The following is a 17,051-nucleotide window of genomic DNA, read 5'->3' on the forward strand; positions in this document are numbered from 1 at the left end:
TTTCTTAGAGTACTGCGATATGTTACAACCAGCATAAACAAAAGTAATTCGATGCACTGAAGTAAGCGAAATGTGCAATTACCTTTTAATGTGAGGGTTAATACAGATGCAGTACGGATACAAAGTCTGCACACACTGAAGGTTTATTGGTTTTTTTATTCAGGAGAAAAATGATGCATCAGAAAAATGAGAAAAGAACTGTTTAAATATTGCTTCGAAAATAAATTGGCAATACTGCTTATTCCCAGTCAAAGCGCGAAATATGCTATTGTAGAACATTCATTACGATATCCAGTTTGCACGTTCGCTTTGCGTCTCGCAGCGGAAGTAACAGAACCTTGAAATGAGATAATTCATTGGGGAAAATGCGCATGAAAGCCCTAACCAACTGACTGCAACTAAATGGTCGCGCGTATAGCGTGACCTATTGACCACAGCATTTGTCCGTAGTTGCATATTCTTTAAATTGTTCCGTCCGTAAAAGCATACCGCGATAAAACTGTGGCGTTTTCGTATATCGCGAGTTGTCTCCAGAACCAGAAAATTGGGACGACATCCGAAGGCCATGCCTTCCCGTGAGGGACACCTCGTAGTATTTACCAACTCGCAGCGCGTGTGAATAGCGGAAAATCACGCAAAAGTACGTACTATCAGCACCCGAAGCCAACCTAAAAAACAGCGTCGCCAGATTAGCAACGTAGCGTGTCAACAAACTCGTAGAAATCACAGAACCGAATCTGACCTACGAGTTTTTATCTGCATCGGTGCTGATGGTACGTACCGATTGCGCAATCCAAGGCTCCACTCAATTAGTTGCACTGTTCGAGGCTCGTTGATCTAATATTTATAGACAAAAAAGTATCTATAAACGTTGCGTTGAGCGACCGCCGCCATTTTCCAAAACAGACCGCGAAATACCTCTCGGCGCAATTTCGACGGGAAAATCGCAGCGATTGCTGCGACGTTGCGACGCTGCGACCAACCGGTTGGTCGCAGCCGAAAATCGCAGAATCGGCCCTGCGACTGCGATTTTCGTCGCATGCGACGGAAATCGCACTTCCGGTGCGATAATCGCAGTGCAAAATCGCACCATGTGAAACGGCCTAACAACTGCGTACTTAGCGCCGGAGCGGTTTCTCGCGCGCAGCGTATCTTGAAAGCGATCTCCAGACGGCTCTGACCTTTCGTATGGGCTGTGCTCTCGCCGCTCGCAGCGATAGACCGCACGAACCTTCGCTCGCTGTGGGCTGCGGCGGCCGCGCTCGCTCGTGCGCGCTGACACCACGCGTGTTATTTCAGTGAGTTTTTTTGTTTTTTTTCTCTCAAGTTTCGGTTGCTATTTTGAACGTGGCGTGTACACCGAGCAGGTGTCTCGGAGACCCATGTCTCAGTGATCGGCGCTACCTGCTGTACCTTCGCGAGAGCTTAAGCGGTGCGAAGCTCGTTTCTTGGATCTCCATGGCGAACTCCGTTGGCGGAGATCGCCAACGCGGTGGCGTTCGTGTCGACTGTACACGGAGACGACGTCATTGCTGCGCAAATCCAAGCAAGTCGATCCTCTCCAAGCGTAGTATGAGGCAGGGCATTATTAAAGATTTTTTTTTAAAGCCGCACTAATGACTTTTTTTTTTCGGCCGAACGAGTTTTCCGGACTATTTTTCAGTCCCCACGAGCTCGGAAAATCGGTTGGCGACTGTACGGAGCGCCCTAACCTAACTGCCGCACGTTGCTACTAGCCGGCAACTTCGAATTATCCGAATAGAGCCGCGCGGGCCATTCAAATTATCCGGTAGAATTTGCATTGAGAATGACGGGACCGCTCAAATTCTTCGAATTAACCGAGTTCGAATTATCGAGGTTTTACTGTATAAAGCTTTCTTCACGTTGTCCTTACATTCCTATGCAATGCTTGGTTTTCTTTAGTAGTATCATGGAGCTTGTCAGCCATTTTCAAAAGCCTTGCAACTTTATCACGAGCCGGCAATCACACACGGCCCCATCTTGATGCATCCGCAAGATCGGCCGCATTTGTTTCCATGGATAAGCGATATCTCTGTATTCCATGCCTTCCATCGTCTTCGGCGCCCGATGACAGTTTGAAACATTTCTATGTTTGCACCCGTCAGATCGCGTGATACGAAGTAGTGTCACCGCTGCAAAGAAAATTAATGATATTCCTTTATCTTGTGCAGATTATGGCCTTATCACCATCATACAACAGCTAGGACGCAGCAACAAAAGAAACTCGAGATAACCAGGCATCTTTTGGAATGCTTGCCTTGGAACGTGCAAAGTGTGCAGCTCACTGCTGCCTAAATGTGCGCAACACAAGCGTGCCAGTTATTAAAATCCACGTCAGTCAATAGGAGCACTTCCTATGCACCACATGACTGTGGTAACAAATTTGCGATGCTGGCTTTCCCTTCTCGCGCTCGCTTTTTTTTTTTTCTTTTTTCTTTCTTTTTTCCCCCCCCTTTATGGATAGCCATGCGATCTTCAGTGCGAAGCCTGATTTTCTTACCGATTTCAAAGACCACTAACAAAAAAAGAGCTATTTTCTGAAATTCTTCTGAGTATTTCCTTGTAATATTTTGCCGTGAGACAAAGGAATGTCTTAGGATTGGGGACAGAAATAAATTTTAAAAATCGAAAATTTAACCAGATCAGCAATTTTGTGTTCGTGTTATGTTTTTGGAAGATACAAATTTCGGGTGATATGAATGTTTTACCCCAACCCGACAGATTCGTATCAACAACATTCTACTTTAGATAATGTGCTGCTTTGTTTTCTTGCACCGAGTGGCAAGTAGCATGTTTTCTTTTGCACTTACCGCTACGGTAATCACACACTTTCCGAGGGCCGAACAAAACGTCGTCTTTATGTTCGCTCGTGCGAGTACGTCGGCAGCGCTCACATAGGGTAAGCGACGCATACAATAACGCAGACTCGCATTGGAAGGATTCCTAATGTAATGAGCCTCGACCGTGATGGCGACACACCTCGGAACGTGTGTAGCTCGGGAAGCAGACAACCTGTACCAGTTGGATGTTGGCGCTCGGGCCGATTTGCCACGTGCTTGGAGCCATGTCACCCACAGAGTCCTCTTGGAGCACACGGTTGTCCTCAGCAAGTTGCAGAGAAAGGGCTGATCGCGGATGTAGTATCTACGCTACGTAGCAGGCGCAGCTGCATGTAAGTGTGCACAATGTACACATACATTTTTGACCAAGTTCTAGAGACTCTGTGGGTGGCTGACATCGAATCGCAGCACTTTGCAAGCAGACATCAGCACAGCTTCATGGCATCTTGTGGCATAGGCAAGCTTCTGTGATGTTCAGCCTAGTTTAGCTCATTGTTAGGTGGCATGCAGGTATGCACGTAAGCCAGAAACATGTCAGCTATTGTCTTGATCTCCCACTTGGAGTGAGGAAATAAAGATAAGGTTTGACTGCTCCGGAAATTGCTCAACACACTTAAAGCTCCTTTGATTATAGCTTGTTCATGGGGGTGATATGTGCTCGGTCTTCTTTGGCACGCTATAGATTGGTGGTTTGTGATAATGTCACAGAATATAATGATAATGTCGCTGATACTGTAGAACCCCGCTGTTACGTTTTTCACAGGACCGTAAAAAAAGAATGTAAGAACCAGGAAACCCAAGAGCCGGGAAACAGGAAAAATTGAGAAATGGGAAGAAGTGTTGAACTGCACACAATATTACTTTAATTCTTACCTGTGAAAAAAAATACCCGCCGCCTCACCCACAACTTAGCGGGGAAGAGGCCGCCGATTGGCGCAAAATACAGACCGGGGTATTCCCCCATCTAAAACTGCTAAATGCCATGTATCCCACCCGCTATAGGGCCACATGCCCTTGGTGCGGTGGCATACCTACACTAATACATGTGACCTGGGAGTGTAGTAAGCACCCTCATAGGCCCACTAATAATATCTCAATGGAGCAGTGGGAGGCACAGCTCGCCCGTTCCGACTTGGCAGGACAAAAGTCCTTAATTAGCCAGGTCAGGCAGGCGGCAGAGGCCAGTGGGGCCCTGGACTGAGGGGCTCCGACCACCGCTATACTTAAAATATTTTCCAGCCAAATAAAGTTTCTATATATATATATATACCTGTGAAAAAAAGTAGTTTCACCCGACAGCCGAAGTACCGATTGCGATAAGCTATACAAAGTAAGAATTGTGGTTTTATTGTCCGTATAAACTTGTAAACATTCACTTATTAACTAATTAACAAACATGGTGTCAGCGCCCACAGGAAAACATGAACACATCACACTCGATGAGCGCGGACACGCGCAGTTAAGCGCCGCTGCAGAAGCGAGCGAAGTGACCTTCGTGCTGTTGTCTATCGCTTCAACGCAAACTGAGTGCCGAGAACACGCAGCACGCACAAAGCTACGAGCCGCCAACGCACCTACACTGCCTACACTGCGTAGACTCTGCCCCCACGCAGATCGCTTTAAAGATATGGCCCGCGCAACCGCGCGCCGCTGCGCAGTATGATGCCAGAGCACAACGCTGCCCGCTATCCCCCCCCTCACTCCCTCGCCGGTGCCTCGAGCGCAACGGAAGGAGGCGCGCTTCCTCCCTGCTTTTCTTTCTTTCGCGCGTGAGACGTGGTCGTCGGTTCCCTTCGCACGCTTTCACTCGCACATACAGCATACGGCGCGTGGCGACGTATGCTGTATGTGCGTATGCTGTATGGCCTGCGTGGTGTGGCAGTTCGCAACGTATGATGCGGGAACGGTCCCACAGTTGCAACAGCAGGGTTCAATGCATTGGGTTCTATGGGAGCTGTGCCGGGACCAGCCGAAAACGACGTAACAGCCGGGGAAAACGCAGCACCCGGGAATGTAACAGCGGGGTTCTACTGTACCATGTAGCTGAATTGCAACAGTAGGCATGCAGTAAAGTTGCACAGAGGGAGAGCACAAGCACATGTCGTTGCACTAGCTGCTGCTTAATGACAGTGGAGCACAAGGGCACCACCACAAAAAGATACACATAGACACACATCACTGGCACAACTAACAACTTCACTCTGAAGGCTGCAAATACATGTGCACGTTTGTCAAGATTTTAGATTTTTAATTGTGATGGACAGTGTGTGTTCTTTTAACAGTCAACTGAGGGTTTTAAGTCAATAAAAGACTTACTGTATGTGATATTTTTGTTGTAATACTTGTAGGACAGTAAAAGATGTGGGTCACAAGATTGACATTTAGGATAAAACATACGGAATACATTTCATTACCAGTTTGTTTCAGGAAGCAAAGCTTTCAACCTTGATGTACAAGAAGGCAGCTTTTCTGTATATTGGAACAGGAATGCACCTTCATGTCATTCCCCATCTCGGCATCATTTTCTTTCTTTTTTTCGTTTTTTTTTTTTTTTTTCTTTTTTTTGCACCAAGGTGAACCTTGGTGACTTTCGTCTAAAAGCCTGTGTAAATGAAAAGTAGCTCATGACCCTCACCCTTGCACTTCAATTTTTCATGGTGGGCCTTGCTTAGCACCATGTTTGGATGGTAGTGCGTGCCTGCTTTGTGTCGAATAAGTCGCAACTAAGGATATGCATGCAATCACCCGCCACAGTGGCTCGGTGGCAATTGTGGTCCTTCTGCTATTTGTGAGGTTTGCAGGTTTGGTGCCTACACGCAGCAGCCACGTTCTAATACAGGCAGTATGCAAAAACACTTGTTGCTGAGCTTTGCGTGCACATATGGAAGCCCAGGTGGTCAGAACTAATCCGAAGCCATTCGCTATGGGTGTCTGTGTTCATTGGCCACTGTGTTGCCCCTGTGTTGATTTGAATTGTAAGACCCTATAAATCATCAATCATTGTTCTCTGCGGTGATGCAGCACTGACAATGCATTTGTTCCCATCAAAGGAACAGCAGTTAGGGATGCAAAACCGTCTTTAGTGCTATCGATACTATCGGTATTGCGGTCATTATTAAACTGTTGATAGTACCATTGATAGCGTACTGTTGATGCCAGTAGTACAATCAATAGCGCACTATCAGTACTGCAAAATTACATGAAGTAGCACACGTACACACTGTAACATAAATTTGGTGACATTTCCTGTTCATGCTACTAACTGGGAATGTTTTCCTGTTCCCAGTAGCATGAACTGGTGTAACTGATGGTCAGTTATTGCAAAACTATTGATCGTACTATCAATACCAAACTATCACAACACTACTACAGTGGAATCTCGTTAATACGATCTTCGCAGGAACCAGAAAATAAAGCATATCATCCGAAAATTGCATTATCCAACGTATTATCCAACCAAATCATATTATCGGGAAAAGAAAAAGGAACGTATTATGCAGAATCACATCAACGAGATTCAACTATATCTGTATTTTTGTAATGCTATCAATAGCTTCATAGCGAAATGTCGTAATACTCAGAATGTTTTTTAAACTATCAATAGTGGCAGTTTATCGGCAGTTTTATCATTATCGGCAGTTTTATAGTGATGCAACACTATCGGTAAATTGACTGTTGAGAGTATTGATTTTTTTTTACACGTTAGTTTTAAAAAACACGGAATACTGTCAGTAGTTAATTTGACTCCAGTTAACATGACTTTTCCATTAATTTGATCCGTAACTAAGGGGCCAGCCTACGCTCATGCATTTCTATGGGCTCAAACTTTTGTTATTTATATTCTAAAATTGGCCTTCACCGAATAATTTCCACTTGACGAGGTAGCACACACGTGCCTGACCCTAATAGTGACCCCTTTAGTGGCAGCGTCTGTCTCGGCGGAGCTTAGGGGACAGTGAGTGTGTTAACATATGCTATCCCCCAACGAAAATGTTTATTTTCGTCCTGCTCCAGGAATATTTTCAAGCAATAACCACAGATCACAATGTCTGATGACGGTATTTATCCATTTCTAAGGAACGTTTTTTTTTTTTTTTTTTTCGAGAAAATTGGGCCAAAAGTTGCCTGCACAGTGTAAGCGGATCTAATAAAAAAAATGCTTTTGCGACAGGCGTATGCATTACCGCATAACATGAATGTATTGCAGTGAAGCTCGCTTTATGAAACCGGCTGCCATTGTACACCACATATTTAACCCTTGCCCATTTTTCCTGCTGAAAAACCGGGTGAGCGTTACATTTCAACATTGTCTAGAAGCTTTAATGTCATTTCTTTGTTAGTTTTCTACTTTGTACACCTAGAAAGTTGGCATGTCCTGGGTTCGGGGGTGCGTTAGAATCAGGCAAATACTGCGAAATGATTCAGCGATGCGTTCTGCTGTTTTTTGTGCATCTTGTTTAATTCGACCTGCCAGATAATTCTATCAGTTTGGTCCGTCTCGTCAGGGTCAAATTAACGAAAGTCGTGTGTACTTCTAATTCATTCCGCGAGAAACATGTAAACACTGCATGTAAGAATGGGGTTAAAGCCCACCGCGAAAATGAATTCGGTATGAAATTCAAGTGGAAATAAGCCAGCGGTTTAGTCAGAAGAGCCATTTATGCTGGAGTGCATTATCAACACAGTATTCAGTAGTCAGCACTCCAATAGTGAAGGACCTTTCTCTCAAAAACAAGGTTGGCTCCTTCGTATTTTTCATCTTCCGTAGAAAATCTCCAAGCTATGTATAGTCTTGTTTACATGAAGCCAACAGAGTTGGGTTGTCAGTCCTGAATCTAGTCGTAGGTTCCATGTTGCTAGTGAATTGGTGCAAGAGACTATCAAGGCGGGTTGGGTCCTTGTAAGTGGCAGATCATTGCAATCTCTAAGATAGCCTCTTGCATGGCCCACTTCCAACACAGAACAGCACTGCTGTCTGAGCCGTCGAAATCAGCTTTGTGTGAACGGGACAGGTGATGAACGCATTGGTACAACCTCGTCTGACCAACCAACTCACAATTCGTTGGTTCTTGAACAGTAGTAAACGTAGCCCATTGCAGACAAGGTCAAACAATGCATGAACTGGACACACTTAGCGCTAACTGACACGCAATGTTTACTGTTCTTACGGATCACCAGCAAGCTCGAATAGCAATATTACTCATTGGCTCACACGAATGAGGCTTTCATTTCCTTCCGAGTGTCAGTTGGCAGTTATCCTTATTGGAAACATTAGACTCTCTGACCTCTTCTTCTCATTTTGTTTGCTCTTCCAGGTTCCAAGGAGGTGGCACGCATAAAATGTGAGTGACATTTTCATGTGTCACTGTGTTGCGGTGTTCTGTAGTGCGATGGAGTGCTCCATCAGGGCACATACTCCTTGCGTTGGCAAACTGGCTGCAATGAAACCGAGCGCAAATGAAGCACCTCTGTAGTGTAGCCTCGCCACTCTTCCCCAAGCTTAGCCTCTTGCCACATTCTGTCACTACACCTCGAGTATCCACTACAAAATTTATTTTTTCCTAATCTCATAGAATCGTTGTTCATACTGGAGGCACACAACATGTGAGGGAGGGAGCACGCATAGATAAAGGGGGAGGTCACATTGTACATTGTGTGATGGCGCATCAAGAGCACACAGCTAGCAAAAGAGAGATCACGTGGTACTAGGTGTGGAGTATATGAGGAATGTATTGTGATCGATCACGAGTAGATGACCCCTTTCCGAGAAAAGCATGACGTGTCAATGCCTCACTCTGTGTCGTTGGGTTGAGGCAGGCGGGCACGCTCAACCGACCAATTGACAAAGGGCTCTGGCAACTCGCCATGATCGAAGACGAGTCTGAGGAGTATTGTTGTGAGTACGGTTCGATTGCATTTGTAGCCAAATCTAATCCATCCTATTAACTGCTGTGCAGCCGTATGTTACGTACTTCCCAAGAACCCTCAGACTGTGGCTCTGGAATAATTTTAACCACCTGGATTCTTTAATGTGCACCCAATGCTAGGTAAACAAACGTCTTTCCATTCTGCCTACCTTGGAATGTGGCCTCCACGGCTGGTACTCAAACCAGCGACCTCATGCTTAGCAAGCCACTGAGCTACTTCACTTTTGCTCAAGTTCTTCACTGAATGCATCTATAGGGGTGAACCACTGTGGCATGTGGAATTCTTTCTCTGCCACCACAGTTGTTGAGTGGCTACACTCTGTAGAAATGGGCTTACGCAGCACTCGCCAAGCATGCGACAGTCAGTGCTGTCTTAGTATGTACGACACTGCAGCAATGTTCGTTGACTCTCAAACATAGCACAGAGAAGGTTTCAAAGTTGTATCATTACTGATGTTTATCGACCCAGAGATGCTGCACAGCAAGTTGGTATTGTCTCATGCCAAAATATTTAGTGCATAAACAGACAAAGATGCAAGGAAGAGAACACGACACTCCTATCAACTAAAGGTTATATTTTTGAAAACATGCAGTCAACGTCCAATTTTTCTGACTTTCTAGGGGCCGCAAAAATGTCCCAAGAAATCGGGCAGTACAAAAAAAATGTCGCAGTTTTGCCCAAAAGGCGAAGCATCAATTGCGATAGCAAATTAGCAGAGAGCTATTCGGAGTAAGGATAGTAGTTTTATCGGCTGCATAAACTTGGACACATTCGCTTTCTAACTGAATTGACAAGCGTGGTGTCATCGTGCACAAGCAAACATGAATAGATCACACTGAATGATCGCAGACGACTGTCAAAACGCTGGCAGCAAGCGCAGCCGCCGCAGCGGGCGAAGGTTCGTGCGGTGTATCGCTTCAACGGAAACTGAGCGGCGAATGCACGGCGCATACAAAGGTCAGAGCCGTGTGGAGATAAGAGACATTGCAGGCGACCGCCGCCACAGCCAGTACAAGCTAGTTGTTGGCAGAGTAGAAGCTGCCCCCCCCCCCTCCCTCCCGCACTGCCTTCCCGGTTTCTTGCTTTCGCGTGGGAGAGTGGCCAGTTTCCCTTGCGCCCGGTTGCAAGGTACGCATTTGGTGCCATAGCAGCGACGCCCCACCTCCCTCCCTCCCATACCTCCACGGCCTCTCGCGCGACGGTCGCGTTTGCTTTCCGCCGTGCATTGGCTCTCTGTCCCCCGCGCGCTTTCACTCGCGCATACGGCGCGTGGCGACGATTTCATCGCCCTTGGAATCTATACGGAACCTCACGACGACGGCGACGCCGATGGCAGAAATCCGGTTGAAGTGTCCATATAATTGCTATCGCAATAAAAATTAATGCATGCCTTTTACTGCCCCCAAGGGCTCTAATCACCACAGCATCTCCGAAACAGCTCTGAATGCCTGCCAGTACAGCTACTAGGAGTATCGGTGCTTGTACTGTGTCAGGAGACGAAGGGATGCATGCATGTATAATTAAAGAATATATACTGTGTTCCGCGACAGTGGCCGCTTTCTGCTCTTGGTATGCTTCACCGCATAACACTGCTGCATTGCGGCAAAGCTGACTTTCGATTATGCAACACTTGACCCTTGCCATACTTTATGTGCTTCTAAGCCATCAGCGAGGATGACAAAGGCGGAGTTGGTGCCATTGCCGACAGCAGCGAATTATTGTAATGAGAAATGCGGCACCGAACAGTTGGAAGCTTGTAAGCGAACATTGAAGCAGCTAGGTCTAGCATTGCCACAGTGGCCATGGCTGCTAGCGGATTGGTGTGCGAGAGTGCTGCTTCGATGCTGCGAGATAATCAAAATGGCTGCTGTGGTAGTTTCGATTATTGCCGTTTCGAACCTGCCGTCACAACAAAACGGAAAATCGGACGGTGAAGGGCTTCAGCGTTCGAAATTGTACGTTGACTCGATGGGATATGTGGCGGTGCCTTTGCGGCACCGCATTATCAGGGCACATTGGGGGATTGTGGTCATGCATGAGTTCAGGAGGGGGAAGCATGGCTTGTGAAGGAAAGTAGCTCCAGTGCACTTGCTATGCCCACCTTGTTTCCACTGCAACAGTTGTTCTGGGAGATTGAGCTTGGCAAATAGCCATCAACATGTGCCACATTGCCTTGTTGATCCCAACCATTCTGCCACAGAGAAGTCTCATAAAGTCGATTCACTGCAGGTAGGTTTCAACAGGGCAGAATACAAGAATGCCTCAGAACTGAAATTTAGGTACAGATTGAAGAGGCCACGCTGGCCAAAACCAGAGTCTGCCAAAGCTTATCCGGAGACCTCGACTGAAGTTTCTCGTTTAGCCCATGTGTACATTTTCAATGGATGTTAATCATTTCTTCATCGCAGCAAAATGTTTTATCTGCAAATGTTTGCCTATTTCTCTTCATCCGACTATTTTGTTATCTCAAGGATTTGCAGATGGTGTCCCATGTGCGTAAAATTTTTATTTTAGTTCGCTGACAAGGTGCTACTAGTAGAGACGATCAAAAACTGGACTTGGGATGGACAAAAGATGGCCCCACGTCTTGCTGCTGCTCAGTGATGCTCAGTGACATCATTTTCTCGTCGTGCAAACCCGACTACTGCTCTTATTAACAGTAGTGCTTGTTGAGGATAGTAGAATGGGGACAACCATGAGTGCTGTAACTGCCCTGCTCATGGTGACGACCTGACTATTCTACAGCAGGAAACCATCAGGGGACGTATTCTGCGACGATCACTTTCGGCGACAGTATCGCCGTCAGGCACGCACCGATTGTCTGGTGGAGCCCTAAGTCACACGAAGGCGATAGTATCGCCGAGGCGATCGTCACATAATACATCCCCAGCATTTGGCATTCCCAGAGGATTAGCAAACAGATTGTTGATTAGCTTTAGTTATCTGACTACAACCAGCTTGTTCAGCGTGACATTGCTGATGACCCACGTGGTCTCACTGCAGCCTTTGTTTGTGACATCTGTGTGGCCATTTGTGCAAGCAGAATTGGTGAAAGCGCGCACACTTCTTCAGCATTGTTGGTGTTTCCGCAGGGGACAATGAGGAGAGCTACAAGCTCCTGGACAGCATCATGGAGGCAGATGCATCGGAGAAGCTCGACTGTGTAGCAGACGAAATGATGGCTACCGGTGAGTTATGCTTGCTGCTTTTCTTTGCTGGTTGAATTCACACTTGTAGCCTTACTGTGCAGCCAATGAAAATTGCCCAGTTGTGTGTGTCAAGTAAAATGCAGTGCATGGGGAAACCATTTTGAAAATAGAACCGGCTGTCTGTAGTGTGCATTAGTTGTTGGTATTTTTAAAATCGGTAGCCATTATGAGTTTTCTCAGCTCTTGGCATGTTGTAAGCCACCCCCAGGTCTCTCCATAAAACTAGCAAGCTGCTCAACTTCTGTTGTTGCTTTGGGTATGTACATTAACTGCTTTTCTAACACTCGAGAGTAAAAGCACTAACAGTAGCAATAAAAAAAATTAATCACAAGTGGATTTTTTAGCTTTATGTTGCCCTTACTGCAAAGCTGTCTTGTGCACTCAATTTCAATTTATTTTCATAATAATTGGAAGAAGCCTGAACAAACAGTGGAAGATGTTTAGCAGATTTGAAAAGGATGAAAAAATTCTGGTCCACAACCTGCTACAGTATTTTCTGAATTAAAAAATTAAGTTCTTGAGTTTTATGTGTCAGAACCATGATATGATTATGAAGCACGCCATAGTGGGAGACTTCGAATTTTTACCACCTGGGCCTCTTCAACGTGCACCCAATGCACGGTACGCAATGCATGGGCGTTTTTACATTTCGCCCCCATCAAAATGCGGCCGCCTTAGCCAGAATTTGGTCCTGCGCCCTCGGGCTTAGCAGCACAACACCAAAGCCACTACGTTACTATGACGGGTTACATTATTCTCCGTTCTCCAAAAGGGCACTTTTGCTGCTAAATGGGTAAAAAATCTGCCCCATCTAATGAGAAACTGCTAGAATGGCAATACAGTTTAACATAATTGCATAGAAGTTTCATTTGGCACAAAAATACCTTAATTATATTCATTATTCATTATAAGCATGTACAGTAGACTTCCATTAATTCTACTCCGGTCAATAAAATTTTTCGGTCAATTCGATCCCCACCCAAGGTTCTAGCCGGTGCCCGTACACTTCTATTTGCCCAAACTTTCATTATTTCAATCCTGAAATTGACCTTCATTGTATAATTCGAACTTGTCTGGTCAGCACACACACGATTGTCACCCCATTGCAGACTCAAATGGCGGCAGCGTCGATTTGGTGTTGCTTCGGGTGCAGTGAATGCGTTGAATTTATATCATCTCTTGTCGAAAACGCCTATCTTCAGCCTTCCACACAAAGATTTTAAGTGAAAATGGTAGCTCACAATGAATTAAAGTCAATCACACTTATAATGATACCGGTTTTAAAAATATATCAGTTATAACAATGAGAATCTGCTGGCACCGTCAACTTTTCTATTTTTTCTATGGCAAAATAACGCGCTTACTACAATGCCCCCATACCAGATTATCGGTTATAACGATGAAGTCAGGCTACTCCTAAGTCAGGTGTCCATGCCGAAAGGAAGTGGAATGCGAAATCCTGGAAAAAAAAAAATTTGAGCCGCTGCACGCCGCCGCATGCTGTCTTTTAGCCATCTCCGCATCGCCAGCCTCACGCGTTTCTCTTCCTTAGCCCTTCCACCCCTCCAAACACGAATGGGCTGCGCCCATAGCCTTATGCCATGCCACCCTCCGAAACACGAATGGACTGCGCCAACTGCGCTGATAGTGCTGGCGCTGCTCCCAGATTGCTCGCTGGCCCCTCATTCTGCGCAATTCTGCCGGCGGATTAAGTCTCTTATGCTCGTCATTGCTGGTTGCGTCGAAGTCATTCCAGGCCACATGGTTTCTCTGCCTCGTTTGACTCGCCGCCGAAACGGAAAATGGCTGATTCACCCGCTGATCATAGGCAATATGCGACGTTGCCGGTGAAAATAAAGCGCGCTGCTATAGATTTGGAAACAAAGTGCTTCTAACCAATGAGGCGATCGTCTCGAACGTGCTTGCATCAGATAGTGATGGCAACAGTAACACCAGCTATGACGTGGTAGGGCAGGCTGCCTCAACGTTGTACTCGCAGGGGGCCCTGCAGATGATTCAGTCCCTCTGAGGCTTCGTTTTCGCGAGAAACCTTCGCGAGAGAAGGATGTCAGCAAACTTCGGCGTAAAGCAAGCAAAGCTGACAAACGTGGGATTTTCTTGTGCAAGCCAGTGAGAAGTACATGGCAAGATGCTTGTGGCGATCTCACCCCAGCGTTTTATCTGGATTTTTCAAGCTGCAAGGCTGCCGCGGCAACATTCTCGCATTTTTTAAAAGGCCCCTTTTGAGGTCACCAAAGCGATGCCACTGCAGAGCTCGCATGTCACTTGCCACCTGTGACCCTGCTTTGCAGTTGTTATAGCAGTGGCATTCTTGAACGCCGACAACTGCGGCTTGTTACACGTGATCGGAGCGTGCAGGAAGCAGAATTAAACAATTAAACGAGTCAACACAATCAGCAGCCGGATGGAGGAATATATAGTTTTCTCACAACAGCTCTGATAGTATTCCCCTATTTTGATTTTTTTCATGCAACCTGGTTATAGCAGTTATCGGTTATAGCAATGGAATTTTCGTCGCACTTGAAAATTGTTATAAGTGCTTGACTGTATTACAGTATTTGCTAGGAGTGTGTGAATACTCGAATATCACCTAATAGAATCGAATGGTGAATGTTTGAATAATCCGATTTGTGAATCAAATATCCACCATTCTTTTTTTTTCTTTTTTTTTAGACATTGGGCATATTCGGTGTAGAGACTTGCAGACTGTCACATGTCATTGTTTTCATTAGAAAAGGAATACTGAGCTTGTTGCAGATGCGGTAGCGGACTTTGTTTTTGCGAGCGCTTCCCAACGTCGGCCTGATGCAAAGAGTGCACACACTGCCCCTGAACGCCACAATTCATAGAACGATGCCGCGTTGGCTGCCCTTGTCGGCACAAGGTTCTTCCAGGTCGAAAGGGCCGATTGAAACAATAACGGAACACGGAACAGCACCAAAAGTGGCACGTATTTCGGAAAGTGCGAAGGCATATGCAAAGATCGGGCCGATTAGCCACCGGGTAATCTTAAGCCACTTCAATAGCCATCAATCTAACCCATATGCATGATCTCGGGACCACTCACAGATGAGCCACCCATACAAACATGTTAGCTCCAAGTAATCCATGCCGGATTGCGGACTGATACTACATCGGCAGTGACAAATTTTCGTTACGGCCACACTGCCTAATTGGCGCTCATTCGTTGGGTGTCAATGACTAAAGTTAGGTTTGGTGCCAAATCGATACAGTTCTGTTCGCAGCAGCCGCACAAAACTTGGAAAGCCGACAAACCGCCGCACAAGCAAAAGCGAGTGTATGGGATAACAACAAATTTATTCACTGTCGCCATCTTTACGACGCACTGTAAGGCAGCCTCTCATTCCTGACGCTGTTCACAGACGCACATCGGTCTCTTTGTGGCTTTGAGCAACTCGTCACAAGACAAGCTTTGAATTTACACGGGTAGCACAAGAGTGTCATGTGCCTAGTGCGCTGGCCGCCCAGCTAGCACATACATTTGCGCGAGGGGGGTGTTTTGCGAAATTGCCGTGACCTCCTGGTTTCTCAATCTTTGACATGTGGCAAATCACAATGAACTTAACAATGAAAGGTGCCTGCTCTTTACCATCGGTGTCGACCGCAATCGACCTGCCGCATTTTGATGCAGGCGAAATGCAAAAACACCCGTGTACTTAGATTTAGGTGCACGTTAAAGAACCCCAGGTGGTCCAAATTTCCGGAGTCCCCCACTACGGCGTGCCTCATAATCAGATCATGGTTTTGGCACGTAAAATGCCAAAATTTAATTTTAATGACCCGCACAGCGCCAACCATGTCTACCCACAGAACGGTTATCGAGTCACATGATGCGTGGTCCGCACTTTCATTTTTCGCGCAGATTAACCTTTTGTTAAGCCACCTGCCATTAAGATAGGAAATCGCTTCTGTGTTTTGGAGGAAAACTGAAAAGCAAAACTTTGTATGCTATAAAAGATTGCCATAAAACAAGGGTCCACTGAGGACCAATGACAATGCACTCCTTGTAGTCTGATTACTAAAGCACATTCAAACGATAATTCATTTTACATATTAACCTAATGGCAACAACTCGTGTCACACGTCCTTGGCATTCTGGGGAATTACGTGCATCGCAGGGCAAAATAGCGTAGTGGTTAGTCTAGACGTGGGCCACCATCCTGTTTGCAGTTGTTGCACAGTCGTATAAGTGCAGAATATCAAACAATCTACAGACCATATGGAGGACGACATCTCTTGGTTCTTCATAGACAGTGATAAAGTGCTGTCTGGGAGTGATGAGGATGGACATTAAATAAATTTACATTTTGTGAAGGTAAAGCTTGCTGGTTTTGTCTTTTTCTTATGGGCAGAATCGGAGGCATGCTGCGCATTTGTTAAAAATTGGGTGCATGTTTGACTTGTTTAGGAGCTCTAATCATTTCTATGTTAGCTTTCTAACATTGAATCCATACAAAGCGGGTTTGTGTGCGATTCGGGAGACATGCTATAATCGGGCAAATACTGCCAAATGAAGCAGCTGTGTGTTGCGACATTCTGTCTGCCTCTTGTTTTATTTGACCCACCGGATAATTCAAACAGCTTTGCTGACCCCGACAGGGTCGAATTAACAGAAGTCGACTGTATTTGTGACATGCTGTTATTAACAAGAAACATTCTAAATTCAATAATTCATTACATTCACATTCTTTGTATAGAGGTTCGACTGTGGTGAACATAGCGTAACGGTAGTTGCTGTCCTTGCGTTACCCTTCATAGATCCAACCGGGCAACAGCTTCAAGCCAGCATGGAGAGCGCAGCACGCAGCCTGCTCGAAGACATCAAGGCCAGCTCCGAGGCGCCACCTCAATGACTCTAGGCCATTCAGGTACGAATTAGCTTGAAGACGCTTCTCCAAAAGGCATGCAAACAATTCAAAGCCAAGGCAAAGCACCAAATGTTTAATGCTGTACCCACTCATGATCACACTCGTGTCACCTCAAACTCACCGGCACTGAGTCACTCACGTTG

The 17,051-nt window shown here is 45.9% G+C and overlaps 1 protein-coding gene across 7 annotated transcripts in view; it reads left to right on the forward strand.

Annotated features, from left to right (window-relative positions):
- Positions 1–17,051, forward strand: part of LOC119441473 (uncharacterized) — a 99,771-nt gene that overhangs the window by 72,134 nt on the left and 10,586 nt on the right. For 5 of the 7 annotated variants that reach the window (XM_049661317.1, XM_049661316.1, XM_049661318.1 and 2 more), the window contains 3 exons: positions 8,177–8,203; positions 11,882–11,977; positions 16,799–16,908. In XM_049661317.1, the coding sequence (XP_049517274.1) occupies positions 8,177–8,203; positions 11,882–11,977; positions 16,799–16,893 (218 nt within the window). In that variant the 3' untranslated portion in view covers positions 16,894–16,908. The remainder of the gene's footprint in view (positions 1–8,176; positions 8,204–11,881; positions 11,978–16,798; positions 16,909–17,051) is intronic. The other 2 variants (XM_037706092.2, XM_037706089.2) reach the window with 1 other exon arrangement.

Source organism: Dermacentor silvarum, chromosome 2 (genome assembly GCF_013339745.2).
Source record: "Dermacentor silvarum isolate Dsil-2018 chromosome 2, BIME_Dsil_1.4, whole genome shotgun sequence".
In the NCBI taxonomy this organism is placed as follows: Eukaryota; Metazoa; Arthropoda; class Arachnida; order Ixodida; family Ixodidae; genus Dermacentor; species Dermacentor silvarum.